General features: G+C 40.9%; 1 protein-coding gene across 1 annotated transcript in view; it reads left to right on the top strand.

Annotated features, from left to right (window-relative positions):
- ITFG1 (integrin alpha FG-GAP repeat containing 1) overlaps positions 1–17967 on the top strand; it is an 82612-nt gene that overhangs the window by 1346 nt on the left and 63299 nt on the right. Inside the window, exons 2-6 of the mRNA XM_081963226.1 lie at positions 2930–3002; positions 3999–4138; positions 5516–5573; positions 5743–5817; positions 11916–12010. Coding sequence (XP_081819352.1) covers positions 2930–3002; positions 3999–4138; positions 5516–5573; positions 5743–5817; positions 11916–12010 — 441 coding nt within the window. The remainder of the gene's footprint in view (positions 1–2929; positions 3003–3998; positions 4139–5515; positions 5574–5742; positions 5818–11915; positions 12011–17967) is intronic.

Here is a 17967-nt window from a genome sequence, read left to right as displayed (position 1 = left end):
GGAGCAAGAGGGACACTAAAATCTCATTCCTCTTTATTAGATTTTTATCCCGCTTTTATGATAGGTAATCCTCAACTTTATGACCACAATTGAGCCCAAAGTTTCTGCGGTTAAATGAGACCTTTGTTAAGTTGAGTTTTGCTCCATTTTACGTCCTTCCTTGCCAGAGTTGTTAAGTGCATTGTTGCAGTTGTTCAGTTAGTCACACGGTTGCTAAGTGAATCTGGCTTCCACCTTGACTTTGCTAGTCAGAAGGTTGCAAAAGGGGATTTGGGATGCAGCAACCGTCATAAATATGAGTCAGTTACAGAATTTTGATCAGGTGACCATGGGAATGTTGCAAGGGTAAAAAATGGACATGCCACTTTTTCCAGTGCCAGCCAGTGCAATTTTGAATGCTCACTAAGTGAACTTTTGTAAGTTGAGGACTACCTGTATAAATAACTCAAGGTGGCAAGCATATCTAATACTCCTTCCTCCTCTTATTTTCCCTACAACAAGAACCACGAGAACTGGGCTCAGAGAGAAGGACTGGCCCAAAGTCACCCAGCTGGCTTTCATGCCTAAGGCGGGACTATAACTCCAAGTCTCCTGGTGATTGGCCCAAAGTCACCCAGCCAGCTTTCATTCCTAAAGCGGGACTAGAACTCATCCCTGGTGATGGGCCCAGTCACTCAGCCAGCTTTCATGCATAAGGTGGGACTAGAACTCACCATCTCCTGGTTTTCTATGCCAGCACCTTAACCACCACATCAAACTGGCTTTGTCAACAAATGAATCCCAAATAATCCCGTGGGATTATTTTAATGTAGCAAGTATAACACATAGAATGATACTGACATCTTCCTGTAAAGTATTTGTACATTCTACTTAAGGTTTTGGCCTCTTGAATGTGTTGGTATAGGAACAATGGCTAACAGTGATTCATAAACTGGTTTACTTACATTGTTTTCCTTTTCTTGGGTAAGAAACGCGTGCTGAAATGTGATTAGCAGACAAGAGGTTTTAATGTCCTTCTTGTTGACACCAGAATGTGCCATAAATGTTTCTCTTTGGCATATAAACAAAGCAGCTATCCTTCTGCCAAATAACTACTGACACAGAAAGCAATTTTCTTCTTATGCTAATGTGTTTACTTTATAAAAGGTCAAAATGTTACTTGTTTCATTTTGGTTTCCATGTGTCTGAAGGCGAGCAGTGCCTGTGGGTTTTTTTTTACATGCAGAATAAATTAAGGCATAGCGCACTTTGTTAAACTCATAATTGAGGTTTCCTGATAGAAGGAGTGAAGTTTGAGAAATGCCTTGCTGTTAATGGTGGAATACTAAAGTGTTTTGTCGGTTGAACTTTAGATAACAAAAGAATCTTAAAGGTGCTAGAACGAGGGTGTCAAACTCAAGGCCCGTGGGGCGGATACAGCCCGCGATGTGGTCAGATCCGGCCAATGGGACCGTCCTATTCTACCCAATGCAAAGAGGAAAGATCGGGCCAGCCTGGCTTCGATCTGGTCTACCCAATGCAAAGAGGAAACATGCCAGCAGTTTGAGGAGTGGCGGCAAACTAGCCACGCCCATTCAGTTGGCCACACCCACCCAGTCAGCCATGCACACTCGGCCTCCGTGGTCAACCAGAGCCCTGATGCGGCCATCAGTGAAATTAAGTTTGGCACCCTTGTGCTAGAGGGATGAAAGGAATGTAGCTTTTTAAAATTGGCACTTGGGTATCAAATACCTTTATGAGTAAATCAGGGATGATATCTCCACTGGAGGATTTCACTACAGCAATAGCTGTCACTTAGTGTATCCGTTTTGATGATTAAGTTTTCTTCATGTTTTTGGTACTATATAAAACACAACAGGTCATTGTGCAATTTCAAAGAGAGGAATTTGTAAAACTAAAAAAGAATAGAAAACAGTAGGTTGGGCTCAGCAGAGGAAAGTTTGTTCCTTTTCTAAATATAGTCTCTTTCTTTGATTTATTGTACACTAATACAGATCAGTAGGAAATGTAATGTGCAAATCTTTAAAAAAAAAGTTACAGTGCTTTTCGGTTTGGCTTACTTTTAATTTCACCGGTATATTTTAAAGAAGTCTGGGCATTTCTGTTTTAATTGTTTGAAAATCTCATAGCAATGATTTTTTTTAAAAGGGAGAATTTAAAAGAATTTAGGGTTTTCTGCATAGAGCAGTAACTAACAAACTTTCCTGAAGTTGCAGTGTGAACTTTGGAGATTACCAATTGCAGAATAATAGAGTTGGAAGGGACCTTGGAGGTCTTCTAGTCCAGCCCCCTGCGCAAGCAGGAAGTGCTGAAAGTGTTCTAGCATTTCCGCATGAAATAAAGTTAAAACGTCAGGGATATTAAGTAGTCGTAGCTTGTTCATTAAGATCCAGGTATGCAGATCATACAAGGTAAAAAAGATGACAGAGATTGACACGCTCTGTTGCCAAGGCAACAAGAGATAAAGTACTTTTAAAGTCCAGAACCTTCAGATACCATCCAGAAGTGGTCGACGCCCTTTCCTAATTCCCTAAACTATAAGAAGAAGGGGGTATGGCTGAGTTGATTGATTCTCTTATAGGTAATCTCAATAAAACAATGAGTGCTCCATCACTGGAGGCTTTCAAGAAGAGACTGGACATCCACTTGTCAGAAATGGCATAGGATCTCCTGCTTGAGCAGCGGGTTGGACTAGATGACCTCCAAGGTCCCTTCCAACTCTGTATTCTGTCATTTTAGCCTTCCTGTATATGTGGGGCTGACACATATATGCCTCCAAAACCTGGAGAAAACACCGTATCTGCTTCTTAATTCTTTAGACGGGGAGGTAAAATGAAGTGGGTTGAAAAAGCAGTCATGAAGGCAGAAAGATAAAAGACTGTCCATCTAATATTTGTTGTTGCTGTTGTATTTCCTCCTCCCTTTACAGAGAATGAATTAAATATCTTCCTTGCGGACCAAAATGAGCCCTACTTTAAGCCTAAAGTCAAATTATTATTAAGGTAAATGCAGCGTCCCGGAATTATTCCAATAGATTTTCTGTGCTGTTCATTCTATGTATCTGGATGTTAAATGGATCTTGCTATAATACTCAAAAGGGACGCGGTGGCTCAGTGTCTAAGATGCTGAGCTTGTCAATCAGAAAGGTTGGCAGTTCGGCGGTTCGAATCCCTAGTGCCGCGTAGCGGAATGAGCTCCCGTTACTTGTCCCAGCTTCTGCCACCTAGCAGTTCGAAAGCACGTAAAAAATTCACGTAGAAAAATAGGGGCCACCATGGAGACGTCTTCGGACAGCACTGGCTCCTTGGCTTTGAAATGGAGATGAGCACCGCCCCCTAGAGTCGGGAAGGAACGACTAGCACATATGTGCAAGGGGAACTTTTACCTTTATACTACTGAGGTCTCAAAAGATCTGTTTTGTAATGCTCATATGGGGATTTTTCTGCAGCCTCAAAGATGATCACAGTAATAATTCATGATTTATCTAACTGGTAGTGATGTGTTACATTCATAATGAAGCAGAGCACTACAGAACGTGCTCCGAGCCCTTTTTTGAGGACAATGTACCTTTCAGTAAATGCTTAGAGCTGTACATGCATTATATATATATTGGCATTTTTTAAAGTATTAATGGAGCCAATGGTTTTCAGAAAAATATTGTAGGTTATTTTCTGCTTGCTTGTTGTGCTTTCTGGTGTGAGACAGTATACAAATGGAACAGAGGGGATGTGGCCATTTTTAGAAGTGTTAAGATAATGATAAAAGGTAATCTTCGAAGATTGTTTTTGAAGGATGAAAATGTATATTCCGTGAACTAGTTTTGAAATGTGAAATCCTTTAACCCATCGGAGCTACAGAATTTGGGAAGGTAAAGATTATTTTGTCAAGATCTTAACCTGAACTGGAACAATCATATGTAAGGCAGCATATATAAGTGACATTTCTTTAGATAGATGTAGTATACGTGGTACTTGAAACTTTTGTTCCCTTAATTTTAGGGATGTTGTGATAACCAGTGTAGTTCCTGGTGATTACGACGGTGATTCCCAAATGGATGTCCTTTTGACGACTCGTCCACGAGAACAGCCTTATGATGACCTATCCATCTGGATTTTCTGGGGAAATAATCAAACTTTAGGTAGGCTATATTGCAGAAAATATTCATTGAGTTCTTCTACAAAGCAGCTATAAATATCCCTATTCTCAGGTGGATGTGAGAGAGGAATGGGCTTAAATTCAGTTTGAACATAAAGGTTTAGTCCTTGAGTGGTCTCTGAGGTTGCTTGTTTTCTTGCAGATGTTTCATTACCCAACTAGGTAACATCATCAGTGCTAAGTCAATGTTTAGTCCTTGACTCTCCCTGGGCACAAAAGCCTATTTGATAGTGGAAGGCCATATTGTATCCATGAAATGTGTACTATACCCCCCTTTTGATTTATCTGAAATTGATGTTGCTCAACATCTAGCTAGATAGAGCAACCTGTAGAAGAAGCAGGTTATGGTTAATAAATTCACCAAAGAAAGAAATGACGTGCACACTGCTCTGATAGAGGTTAAAATACATGAGCTGTGCAATGTCTGATTCAAATATTTCCATGCTGTGTCATCAGTAATTTTTTTTTAAAATTGTGATGTGAAATATCGTATTGTCTTCTATAAGAATTGCTCATTCATATTTTGAAACTGTGCTTTAGAGCTATTAAGAACATCTGTTCAGGGCATAGTGTTTCTATGGCCCATTGTTATCAATCAAAGTATAATCACGATCAAAAGCATAAACACTTCACTACAAGAAAGCATGTTGGATCTTATAGTCTGGCCAGTTAATCACTTTAAGTATTATTACTATAAATAAACAGATCAGTTCCTTGAATTTCTTCATTTCCCCTCCACCCTCCCCAGATGAAATAGGAGAATCTCTTGGATAGGTTAGTTCCATCCACCTCAGAAATAGGAAGAGGATTAATTTAAATCTGTAGTACTATATTTTTCAGAATATAAGATGCACCTTCCCACCCCTAAAAGAACATGGAGATGTTGGTCCCTCTTATACACCAAATACAGCCATTTTTGGTCTCTTGAAGCCCCGCCCCCGCACCGCATTTTTGCAAAAAATGGGGCATTTTTCACAAACATGGAGGCATTTTTGCCTTCCCCCAGCGCCCAGAAGCATTCTGCAAGCTTCAGCAGGGCTCGGGAAAGGCAAAAATGCCTTTGTCTTTGCAAACGGGCTCTTTTTCCACCATTTTTTTTTTTGCAAAAATGGCATTTTTGCCTTCCCCCAGCCCTGCTGAAGCCTGCGGAGTGCTCCTGGGGGCCGGGGAGGACAAAAACTTTTTTTTCCCTTACTTACCTCTTTGAAATCTTGGTGCGTCTTATAGTCCGAAAAATACAAAGAAGGTAGATACAAAGAATCCTACGAAATAAAACAAAAGACCCAGTTGAATGTATATAAACGTGAAAAATGTAACAAATGTGACTCTTTTTTTTCTTTCTGTTTCTCCCCCTCCCCAGATAAAAATCATAAATTTGTAGCAAATAAGACATTTTCTGACGAACCATTAATCATGGAGTAAGTATATGCTTATTGTGAGATTTTTTTTTAAAGAGTGAAATTACAGGCGTTGATATCATTTTTATGTTTTATTTTAAAAAATAAAATAAATAAAAGCGATTGGATAAAATTGGTTGTCTAACTTGAATATCCAACTTTTGTTGTTGTTTTGCCGTTGCTGGTGAAGTTTCAATGGTGATTTAATTCCTGACATCTTTGGAGTTACCAGTGAATCAAAAAGGCCAGAAATACTAATCGGCAGGTAAGCCCATTTCTTCATTACTGCTGTATCCTAAGAGATTTGCTGTAAGTCCTTGACTTACAACAGTTTGTTTAGTGACCATTCAGAGTTACGACAGCACTGAAAAAAAGTGACTTACGACCGTTTTTCACAACAACAATGGTCGGATGATCAAACTTCAGATGCTTGGCAACTGACTCATATTTATGACCGTTGCTCTGTCCGATTAGCTGGCCTGGCACATTCATAACTGCTACCTCCTGGCAGATATATTTTTACTGGTATTTTAGGGGAACTGTTTTTAAATTTAATTTATGGGATATTTTTAGGGGTTTTTAAAACTATATTTAGATACTTTACTTAGTTGTACAGTTCCTTTTAACCTTCTTTTTAACCTCCTCCATATCTATTTATCTATTTAACAATTTTAACTGTTTAATTATTTAATTATTCATATGATGTATTTCTTGTATGGACTGTACACCGCCCCGAGTCCCTTTTGGGAGAGGGGGCGGTCTATAAGCGCAAATAAAAGTAAAGAAAGTAAGTAAATGTCCTTGGGTCACCATGTGTTCATCTTTTGCGACCTTCTGACAAGCAAAGTTAATGTGGGCAAGCCAGATTTCACTTAACATCTGTGGCAAGAAAGATCGTAAAACAGAGCAAAGCTCACTTAACATCTGTCTTGCCTAGCAACAGAAATTGGTTGGGCTCAAATTATAGTTGTATCTTGAGGAATACTTGTACAATATTTCTGTAATACTTCTCACTGCGAGTTGCGTATTTTTATGGCTATGTACATTGGTAATGTACCATACCTTAAAAAATTGAATTGTTACAAGGCAATTGTAACCTATGGTTCATATTACAGATAGTCTTTGATTTAAAACCACATTTGGGACTACAAATTCTGTTGCTGAACAAGGCAGTTAATAAATGTCATATCCCTTTTGCCATCTGGTCATTAGATTAGATTAGATTAGATTAGATTAGATTAGATTAGATTAGATTAGATTAGAAGAGTTGGAAGGGACCTTGTAGGTCATCTAGTTCAACCCCCACCACTCCGCCCAAGCAGGAGAACCTACACCATTTCTGACAGATGGAAGTCCAGTCTCTTCTTGAAAGCTTCCAGTGATTAAGCTCCCACAACTTCCGAAGGCAACTTCTGTTCCACTGGTTGATTGTTCTCACTGTCAGAAAAATTCTCCATATTTCCAGGGTGAATCTCTCCTTGGTCAGTTTCCATCCATTATTCCTTGTCTGGCCTTTGGGTGCCTTGGAAAATAGCTTGATCCCCTCCTCTCTGTAGCAGCCCCTCAAATATTGGAAGACTGCTATCCTGTCTCCTGGTCCTTCTCTTCACTAGACCAGCCATGCCCAGTTCCTGCAACCGTTCTTCGTATGCTTTAGCCTCCAATCATCCCCTAATCATCCTGGTTGCTCTTCTCTGCACTCTTTCTAGAGTCTCAACATCTTTTTTTATAGTGTGGTGACCAAAACTGGATGCAGGATTCTAGGTGTGGCCTTACTAAGGCTTTACAGAGTGGTATTTACCTCACTTGATCTTGATTGTATCCCTCTGTTAATGCAGTTTAGGATTGCATTGGCTTTTTTGTCTGCCGCTGGACACCTCTAGCTCCTATTTAGCTGGTTCCTATCTTCCCCCGTTGACTTTACTTATCAGAAGCCACCTGAGAAAGTCACCATGGTGATCAGATGCCCCCCTTCCCCCAGGACCTTTTAACTATCGTAAATAGACGCTGGTTGCCAAGTCCCCAAACTTTGATCATGTGACCATGGGGATGCTACAGTGGTCATAAGACCAGTCGTAAGTCACTGCCGTTGTGACTTCGAACAAATGGCCATGGGTCAAGGACTCCCCGTTTCTTAAAAGATTCATTCTTTCGTACCTGCAACAAAAGGAGGGGAAGAAAGTCCCTTGATACTGCATTTGCTAGTCACAGTTTATACTTATTTTCATTAAATGTTTGCATTAAAAGAAAATCACTTGAGCAAAAAAAAAAGCAGCTTTTCGGTTAATTTTAAATCTGCTAAATGTTTTTAAAATTACTAACAGCGCAGGTTTCTTAGTATTAGACACTTGTAGGAATGCAGCCGTGCATAATGTCCTTGTTTATGCACGTGTGCGGTTAATTTATGGACCCACCCAGAGAGCTGCCATCTTCAGCCAGGGGTTGCACGTTTACAGGTAATCAATAAAAAAGCTCACCGCCTCACAAGTAAAATGGTTTATTGTGAAGTGTTTTGCACTTCCCCGGGGTTTTCTAGCACTTCCGTCAAGACAAACACATCACACTTCGAGAAGTCAATCAGATTATTCTCCTGTTTCCATAGAAACCACCCAGCAATTTTCTAACTTGCGTCCCGTCCCATCCATCCCCCAGGCAACTAACTCTTTTAACTAAGCAACACATTTGGTATCCTTCGCAAGTAACTTTTGTTAAATTAAAAAAAGGGGAAAAGATTAACTCGTTTCGGTAAACGAGGAAGCAAATTAAGCCTCTGGTGTTAAAAGGCACAAATTCTGATCGTTGGTATAGGTTGGATTTTGTCCCAGAAATCTGTGTCATTTTTCTTTGACAGGACAAATGAGTAGCGTAAAAAGCAGCCGTTTTGTTTTTAAAATCACATGTGATTTCACGTTATGTGGTGTAAGTATGGGTGGGCTACTTTTCAGATAGGGGGTATCAGTTGACCATAAGGTAATTTCAGTCTTGCCGAGATGACTCCATAAAATCTGTGACTTTACAAAACAAAGCCTGCAAATCGCTCTGAGGTTATACCGCAGCAATTACAACCGTTCATGAGTTTTGTTAGAAGAGTTTAGCACCGTTTTGAACCGTTAAAAAAAAAAAAAAAATCACCTCCCTATTCTTAGTTCTCTTCCTAACAAATGAAATATGTTTTAACAGTTGTGCACGTGGTAAGACAAAAATCCCATTTCCCTTTAGGTGTTGAGCCACAAACTACCTGTTTGGTATATTTTGCAAAACAGCTAGTAATACTGTGAAGTATCTGTATTACTCCCCCCCCCCCCCGCTTTGATGGAACAAAATGTGCGATCAAAACATTTTTAATCGCCTGAACTGATGGCACCAGCTTTTCTCTAAATTTAAATCAACTTTCAAATAGCTCAGGTACAGAAATCAAATTCCATTGATGTCTTAATCAACAGAGGAGACTTGGTTGAAAAGCGAGACTCGAGGGAATAAGCATCTTAAGCCAAATCTTCTTAAAGAATACTTAATCATTGAATGAACTGGTCAGAGGTTTAGCCAGCATGGCAATTTCAATTAAATGTATTTTAATCATCAACTTAAAAAGAAAAGCAAATGACTTGGCTTATTCATAATTTTCCCCTTGTTTCTTATTGCTAACAGTTGTCTTGCTAGCACAATTTTAATTATTCGTTTAAGACACACATTGGATCTCCTTCTATCTATATGCAGTTCAGCCTATTTTCAAAATAGGCTTGAAAAAATAAATCATTGCGGAGTTGTTTGCCAGTTTAATTCGGTGGCCCTCAACTTACGACCACAGCTGAGCCCAAAATTTATGTTGCTAAGTGAAACATTTGTTAAGTGAATTTTGTCCTATTTTGCGACCTTTCTTGCCACAGTCGTTAAGTGAATCACCGCAGTTGTTAAGTGAATCTAGTTTTCCGATTGACTTTGCTTCTCACAAGGTTGCAAAAGAGAATCCCGTCACCCTGGGAGACTGCCACCGTCATACATATGAGTCAGTCGCCAAGCATCTGAATTTTGATCACGTGGCTATGGGGGGGTTCCATAACAGCCGTAAGTGTGAAACATGGTCACAAGTCCCTTTTTTCAGGGCCGTTGGTAACTTTGAACGGTCGCTCAGTGGACAATTGTATGTCGAGGATTACCTGTACTCATTCTTTAGAAGATGGGAAGGTCTTTGAAAACAGGCCAGCGAAGGGGCAAATTCAACATGCAAAAACTGAACCGAAAGAAAAATTCTAACCCCCGTTATTGGCAAAAGTGCAAATTGATTCAAACTTGAAGAGTTTCACTCTCACGGCGCCCTGCTTCTAACTTGAAACAGCTGTTCCAAGATTTCAGAAAGTGTTCTGAGCTCAAAATAGCATCGCAAAATCAGAAATGTGCAATTGGATTATGTATCACAAGCGTCAAGAGAGGAGGCCTCCGGCTACTTTGACCTTCTATCCCAAGGTATGAGGTTAGACCTCTACCTTCCAGAAACTATTTAAGGCACACTCGCCAGGGCATGGTGATTGGTTGATGGGCCAAAGGTTCGTCCTATCGCAATCCAGAGAGAGTGCCATTAAAATTACGGAGAGCAATTTTGCAAGACCCCAAATGATGTTCTGACCTAGGCTTCTCAAGAGCATGAAGTAAACTCCTCGTCCCGACAAAAACCCCTTTTATTAATTGATTGGGAATTCTGCTCATTCACATCCAGCAAAGTCTTTCAAGGGAGGATTTACAGTCACAGACCTTATCTGGATTGGATAATTGCAAACTCCACTCCCCTTTCACTCCTCTTTTATTCCCTCCAGGAGGGGGCATTCATCGTCCCCCTGTGGCCTTACTCCCAAGTTGCCCCCTGTTCTTTAACTGTTCTCTTTGTCTGGCAACTCTGTGCATGGGCACACTGGGAACAGGCTGCAGCTGTTCTTCTGCCTCACTGATGTCTGACTCTGAAGGCAGCTGATAACTGGCATACGGCCCTGGCCCCCTTCCTGCCTCCGATGCAGAGTCCTCATCAGAGCCTTCCCCAGACTCCAGGACCGGCCCACGTTCCTCCCCAACCTCCTCACTGAATCTGCTGGCAGCTCCGCTGGCCACTGGCATTCCACAACAAAATTTGCTTCTTAATGTAGCTCGATCACTGGAATTGAGAACCGCAAGGACGGAAACCTGAATTGGATTCCTATTTTTACGTGGCAATCCGATCCAGTTAAAAACAAACAAACCCATCGATTGAAATTGACGTTTAATCCAACCAGCCTGATTGCCTTGACAACTGATGGCCCAGAGTCACTCGCCGTGAGTGAGAGTGGCAGTCTCTCAATTTGATTAAATAAATAAAAACAACATGAGGCGGCTTTTGTTCTTCACGGGAAAACAGACATTCAAGGTAATTTGGCTCTTTGAGGGGGGGGGGGTGTCCCTGAGGCAGGGTCCAATTGCCAGGATGCAGGAATGCAAAACATATTGGACAACAATATGAACTTCTACTCCAGCAATTGGTATCTGGCCAGGCAGTGGACAATTGTGGGCAACTATGACAACTTTGTGACTTTTGGACTTCAACTCCCAGAATTCCCCTGAGCCAGCCAGGACCACAGGTCATAAAGGGGCCATAGTTGTCACCTTCCTCCCAGATATGGGTTCAAGGCAACATCCTCTCTAGTACTTGTTAGGCCAATTTTTGCAAGCCATTTCCAGAACATTACTGAATCATTGAACCCTACACTTCAGGCAAATGGTTATCCAACCTCTTCTTAAAAACTTCCCGTGTTGGAGCACTCATAACTTCTGGAGGCAAGTTCTTCCATTGATTAATTGTTCTAACTGTCAGGAAATTTCTCCTCAGTTCTAAGTTGCTTTCTCTCCTTGATTAGTTTCCACCCATTGCTTCTTGTCCTGCCCTTAGGTGCTTTGGAGAATAGCTTGACTCCCTCTTCTTTGTGGCAGCCCCTGAGATATTGGAAGGAAGGAAGGAAGGAGAGGAGGGAGGAAGGAAGAAGAGAAGGATGGGAGAGAGAAGGATTGGAGGATGGAAGGATGGAGACAAGGAAGCAAGGAGAGGAAGGAAGGAGAGAAAGAAGGATTTCTCCTTGATTAGTTTCCATCCATTGCTTCTTGTTCTACCCTCAGGTGCCTTGGAGAATAGTTTGACTCCCTCTTCTTTGTGGCAATCCCTGAGATATTGGAACACTGCTATCATGTCTCCCCTAGTCCTTCTTTCCATTAAACTAGACATATAGTGCACTGTGTCTCTTACTAGGTTAATTTAAGCTTTTTTTAAAAAAGCATTGGTCTTATAACTATTTATGTATGTGAAGAACCTCACAAAATGCATATCGGCTCTTAATTACTTCTCAGGAATTTAACATGGCACCAAATGCCGGATGCAGAACGTCCAATGATTAAGCCTCATTCCCATGCATTCATCGACATGAACCAGGATTTCACAGCAGGTAAGTCTCCTTGAAACTTTTAAAAGTTTTCCTGCGATGTAGACATATTAATCGGAGGCACGCAAAAACGTTTTGAGCGAGGAATGCTGCCAGCAAGGTCAAAACAACCTACTGTATTTCCAATTCAAAATATTTTGCCTCCTCTGTGATCTTGAACAACTAAAAGAAGATCGGATCTGATTAATGTTTGAATGGGAGACCCTCCTCGGAATTAATAACACTATGGGTTAGAGAGGATTTTGCTTTTTTTTAAAAAAAATAAAAAATCCCAGAAAGCAATGGCAAAAAAAAAACACCCTTCTATATTGTACTGCCGTAAAGTCATGAAAAGTTGAGCTCAATTCAAAGTAGAGGTCTTGTCAGTCTTCATCAAGTGTCTCCTAAACACGGCAACCTCAAGGCATACGGACTTCGAATCTCAGAATTTCACTGTCACCTGGGAGCTGAAGTCTACCTACCTGGGCATGATTCATGTTTGCTGAAATCCTGTTACAAAGAAATGTCTAAATGTCTATGGAGGATCTCAATCATCCATGGTTGGCCCAGACGTGTTTTTTCAAGAGGCAACTGGACTTTGTTATTGTTGTTTTTTTTCTTTGAAAACATTTCGCTTCTCATCTAAGAAGCTTCTAGCAGAAGTTAGAATACCTCAGACATGATACTAGTAATATTTAAAAAGAGGGACGCAGTGGCTAAGACGCTGAGCTCGTTGATTACAAAGTTTGGTGGTTTGAATCCCTAGCACCGCGTAACGGAGTGAGCTCCTGTAACTTGTCCCAGCTTCTGTCAACAGCAGTTCAAAAAGCACGTAAAAATGCAAGTAGAAAAATAGGGACCCCCTTTGGTGGGAAGGTAATAGCGTTCCGTGCGCCTTGGTCGTTGAGTCATGCAGGTCACATGACCACGGAGACGTCTTCAGACAGCGCTGGCTGTTCAGATTTGAAACAGAGATGAGCACCGCCCCCTAGAGTCAGGAATGACTAGCACATATGTGCGCGGGGAACTTTTACCTTTACTTAATATTTAAAATTGGCTGGGAGTCTTAACAGGAATGCCCTTTTCTCCATAGTATCTGCTTTCTGGTTGTTCCTGCCCTTACTCTCCATCACTGGAGGTTTTTAAAAAGAGATTGGAGAACCGTTTGTCTGAACTGGTAGAGGGTCTCCTGCTTGCACAGGGGGCTGGACTGGGGAACCTCCAAGGTCCCTTCTTTCCTATTAATAATATTTTAAGGAGAGAGGGGAAGAGTTTTCCTTGTTCTCTCTCTAAATAATTCTATTTAGAATTCAGAATTCTATGACCAAATTCTGTTCCTTCATTTTGTTCTGTTCCTCTTAGGCTTCTTATTAATATGCTGTGCTATGCATACTATGATAGAGTTGCTTGATTGTTAGAGGGGCGACTGCATAAATATGAGAAATACATAAATAGCTGTACTCTGCCGTCTTGGGTTTCTCTCACATGGGCTGGAGTAGGGGTTAATTTAATTCTTTGACCTCCTGTTGCAGTTACATCATGATTCTCTTGCTTCAAATAACATCACCATTTTTTTAAAAAAGCATCAACTTTCAAAACAGTGGGCAGAAATGATTTTACGCCTGTCATATTGATATCCTAAATTATAATTAAAAATGGACAGAATCTACTTTCCTCCCCCCTCCCCATTTCCAATAGCCCGAGTTAATCCAAACAGCCGAATGTTAATAACTTTTAAAACGGCACCAAGGTTGATGCATTGAAATAATACAGCGTGTCGAGATTTATAAACACAATCAAAAGGGAATAAATAAATAAAAAAGGAGAGGCAGTTTGTTGATTCCAATTGACACGAGTGTCTGTGACTGCGTGTTATTATTCCATTTAATTTCACTGCAGGCGTTAAGTTCTGCATCTCTGCTCAGGCATATATCTCTCCCTCCCTCTTTCCCTCCCTCCCCCTCTCCCTCCCCTCCCTCTTTCTCTCCTTCTCCCTCTTTCTCTCCCCCCTCTCTCCCCCTCCCTCTCTCTCCCTCCCTCCCTCTTTCTCCCCCTCCCTCTTTCTCTCCCTCTTTCCCTCTCCCTCCCTCTTTCTCTTCCTCTCTCCTTCTTTCTCTTTCTCTCCCTGTCTCTCCCTCTTTCTCTCCCTCCCTCTTTCCCTCTCCCTCTCTTTCTCTCCCTCCCTCTTTCCCCCTCCCTCCCTCTTCCTCTCCCTCTCTCTCCTTCTCTGTCTACCTCCCTCCTCTCTCTGTCTACCTCCCTCCCTCCCTCTCTCTCTTTCTAAAGGCATTTTTAATCTCAAAAACATTGCCGGCTTTTGCCCTTTGTTGCTGTATGATATCAGGGAAATTTCTTTCGGTTAGTTACATAACGAAGGGAGATCACAGATCTCATTTGATTGATCACGAGAGTTCTTGCATTATCTGCCTCTGTAGGCTCCTTGTGCCTTGTTGATTTCCCTTCACCTTTTCCCATCATGGTGATTATGATGATTATTAAGAGTGTGATTCTTTCATCTTCCAGCTTTAAAAAAAACAGTCTTGGGTTTTTTTCTTTCTTCCCCTTTCTGGCCTTTTTGTTCTGGGTCTGTTTTGAATGTCTCCTTTGATTTGGTTTTGGCTTTGTTGCCTCTCTGTACATTTCACATTTTTTTAATCCTGTTTTTTTTTTCTGCAGTGTGTAAAAAAAAAAAACCAACACCGGCTCACCGATGCGGTGATATCTCAGGCAATGGATCAATACGATTCTATCGATTATAGTGGGCCCGGATTATGGCAGAGAGATAAATACAAAGACTGAAAGGGCTTCAGGGGGATGAATGAAAAAAGTGGAATTGGAGGAAAGAAATTGTTTGAAAGATCAAAGGCAGAGCAGAAGGCGGGGGGGGGGGAGCAAATACCAAGTTGTCCTACATAAGAGAGAATGTTTTCTTTCTTTCTTTCTTTTGCAAATGGGCCCCAAATAATTTTAAAAAAACCTGTTTTTGATAGTGACGTTATTAAAACAGATTTAAAGTACGTATGGAAAAAGGAGGTGAGGGGAATCATTTTTACTTACAACATTTTTATGTCAAGTTCGGGTCCCCCCCCCCTTTAATATATTTCAAACTGCTGTTTTACCACCCACTTTCCTGACTGGTATATTTACTTAGCTGCGATCTAAAGAGCTGCTTCTGTAGTCCTTCCAATCTGTTTTGGAATTATATTGGTTATCTAATAAAAATTATGCATGTATAATTTATTTTTGGGAATAAGAACATCTGTTGTTAAGAAATATGAACATGTTGAGACACTTGGAAGTAACTTTCTGGAATCTTTTTCTATGATAACATCTATTCCCAATACAATATATGTCCTGGGTTTGGCAATATTGGACAATATTGGACCAAAATTCTCTGTCTTAAAATATATTCCTGAAACCATAGAATATTTTTTCTTTGTTTAACATTTCTATCATTTTTTTTGTATTTCACTATCCTATGTTATCTCTTTTCCATTATCTGTCCATTTGCCCATCTGTCTGTCACCTATCAGCCGGCCAGACATCATCCATCCAACTGTCTGTCTGTCGGTGTCTCTTCTATCTGTCTGTCACCTATCATTTATCTCTGTCTATCATCCATCATCTGTCTATCTGACTGTCTGTCTGTCTGTCACTTATCATCTACCTATCATCCATCCATCTATCTATCTAATCTATCCATCCATCCATCCATCCATCATTTGTCTGTCTGCCTGTCTGTCTCTATCTACCTACCTACCTACCTACCTACCTACCTACCTACCTACCTACCTATCTATCTATCCATCTATCCATCTATCTATCTATCATCTGTCAACTTACCATCTACCTATCATTCATCTATCTATCCATCCATCCATCCATCCATCATCGTCTGTCTCTATCTATCTGTCTGTCTGTCACCTATTCTATCTCTCTGTCACTTACCATCTACCTATCATCCATCTATCTATTTATCCATCCATCCATCTATCTATCTCCCCGTGTTCTTTGTTTAGGGCACTGTGCATGCAGTTAATACTATTTAAGTAATTTGAGAGTCCCTTCAATGAACATTTCAAAATGAAAATGCAGTTAACAATATTGATAGCATAGGTATCTTCAAGGAGCTTTATCCCTTTAGAGTCATTTATCCATCCATCTGGTTTGCATGCTGCTCTGATGAGAACCATCTCCGAGCGGCTTAGGGGCTTTAATACAGTAATAGGATTAAAACATAAATTCCATGAAGAAATACTGCAAGCCCTGAGGAACATTCAAATGCAAATGCTTCCCTTTCATGGGGGGCAGGAGAGGAACGGGGGCAAAATTTCAACCCAACCCTGAAAGCTCCTTGAAAATGTCATTTTGTTTCTTCTACTGTTGCTTCCTTCTCTTCTTTTTCCTTCTTCTTCATGTCCTTTTTCATCTCCTTCTCCATTTCCTTCGTCTCTTCCTCCTTCACCTTCTCCTCCTCCTCCACCTTTCACTTCTCTTTCTCCTGCTTCATCTTTTCATTCTCCTCCTCCTCCTCCTCTTTCTCTCTTTCCTTCACATTTCTTTCCTCCTCCCCTCCCCCCAAAAGAACTATAGCCAATCAGATCTCCAGGAAAATTCTACTCCAGAGAAGGAAAATATTGCATGGATTATTGAGACCCTCCCAATAATCCATGCAAATAACACTCCCTAGTATGTACGTGCTTATCGTTATTAACACAGTTTTTCTTTTTTTTAAATTGACTCTAATGCTTCTCCATCTTTGATTAATGTCAAGTAATATTGATCTAATCTGCCCCCCTTGGAGAATGTGTTTTACATACTGTCTCCAGCCCAAGGAATTCAAATGTGTGTGTTTTTTAACAGAAACAGATTTATAGCTATGTGTTGCTAATGACATTCTCCAAGGTGTTTTATATGGATGTTGAGATTTTAAAAAGGTTTTTAAAAGCCAATGTTTTCTGAATAATTGGGAGCTGCCACATTTTCCTGAATATGAAGTACTCACAGTTTAAACTAATGGAGTCCTTAGTAGATACAAATCAGGTGTACATAAGGTTTATTTGGGATGCAGAGGCTCAAGTGGCTAAGACGCTGAGCTTATTGATCAGAAAGGTCGGCAGTTCAGTGGTTCGAATCCCTACCGCCACCTAATGGAGTGAGCTCCCGTTACAGGTCCCAGCTTCTGCCAACCTAGCAGTTAGAAAGCCTGTAAAAATGCAAGTAGAAAAATAGGAACCACCTTTGGTGGGAAGGGAACAGCGTTCCGTGCTCCTTTGGTGTTGAGTCATGCCAGCCACATAACCACGGATACGTCTTCAGACAGTGCTGGCTCTTCGGCTTTGAAACAGAGATGAGCAGAGTCAGGAACGACTAGCCCAAACACTATATTGTCAAAAGTATACGCTCACCCATCCACATAATCAGAAGCAGTTGTGAGCGGATACTTTTAGCAATATAGTGTATGTGCGAGGGGAACCTTTACCTTTATCTTAAGTTGTATAAGGAAGTGGTTTTTGTTGGCGGAGTTTTGGAACACTGCTTGTGTATTCTCTCAACAAGCCTTGTGTTGTTTACTCAACCCCCTGGACTAAAAATTCCTTTATAAGTGTGAGAGAAGGGAGGTGCCTTTATTGTCAAGCTGCATTTGTGCTCAGAAGTTCATTCTCTTCGGTTTTGCTGCCTTTTTTCCTGACGTTGACGTAGCTGGATTTTGTGATTACCCTGTCTTTAGTCAAACAGCAAAGTGGCAATTACATTGCTGTGTAGTCTCTTAGCAGATCCACCCCACCCACCCCCCTTGATTGCCAATCCTTGTAGGACTAAAACAACACAAGGCATACTCAGAGGCTTCCTAAGCTTTGAGGGGATGCAAAAAAAAAAAAAGTGACACATGAGTGCACCAGGAAAACAATGAAGCTCCAGAGAAGTTGAGATGGAGAGAATAGAAGATCTTGGAAAGAGACTTGGCTGGCTTTAAACCC

This window comes from Natrix helvetica (assembly GCF_964273705.1).
Source record: "Natrix helvetica genome assembly, chromosome: 10".
Classification (NCBI taxonomy): domain Eukaryota; kingdom Metazoa; phylum Chordata; class Lepidosauria; order Squamata; family Natricidae; genus Natrix; species Natrix helvetica.
The sequence above is the reverse complement of the archived record's forward strand: the minus strand, read 5'-3'. Positions and strand labels throughout refer to the sequence as shown.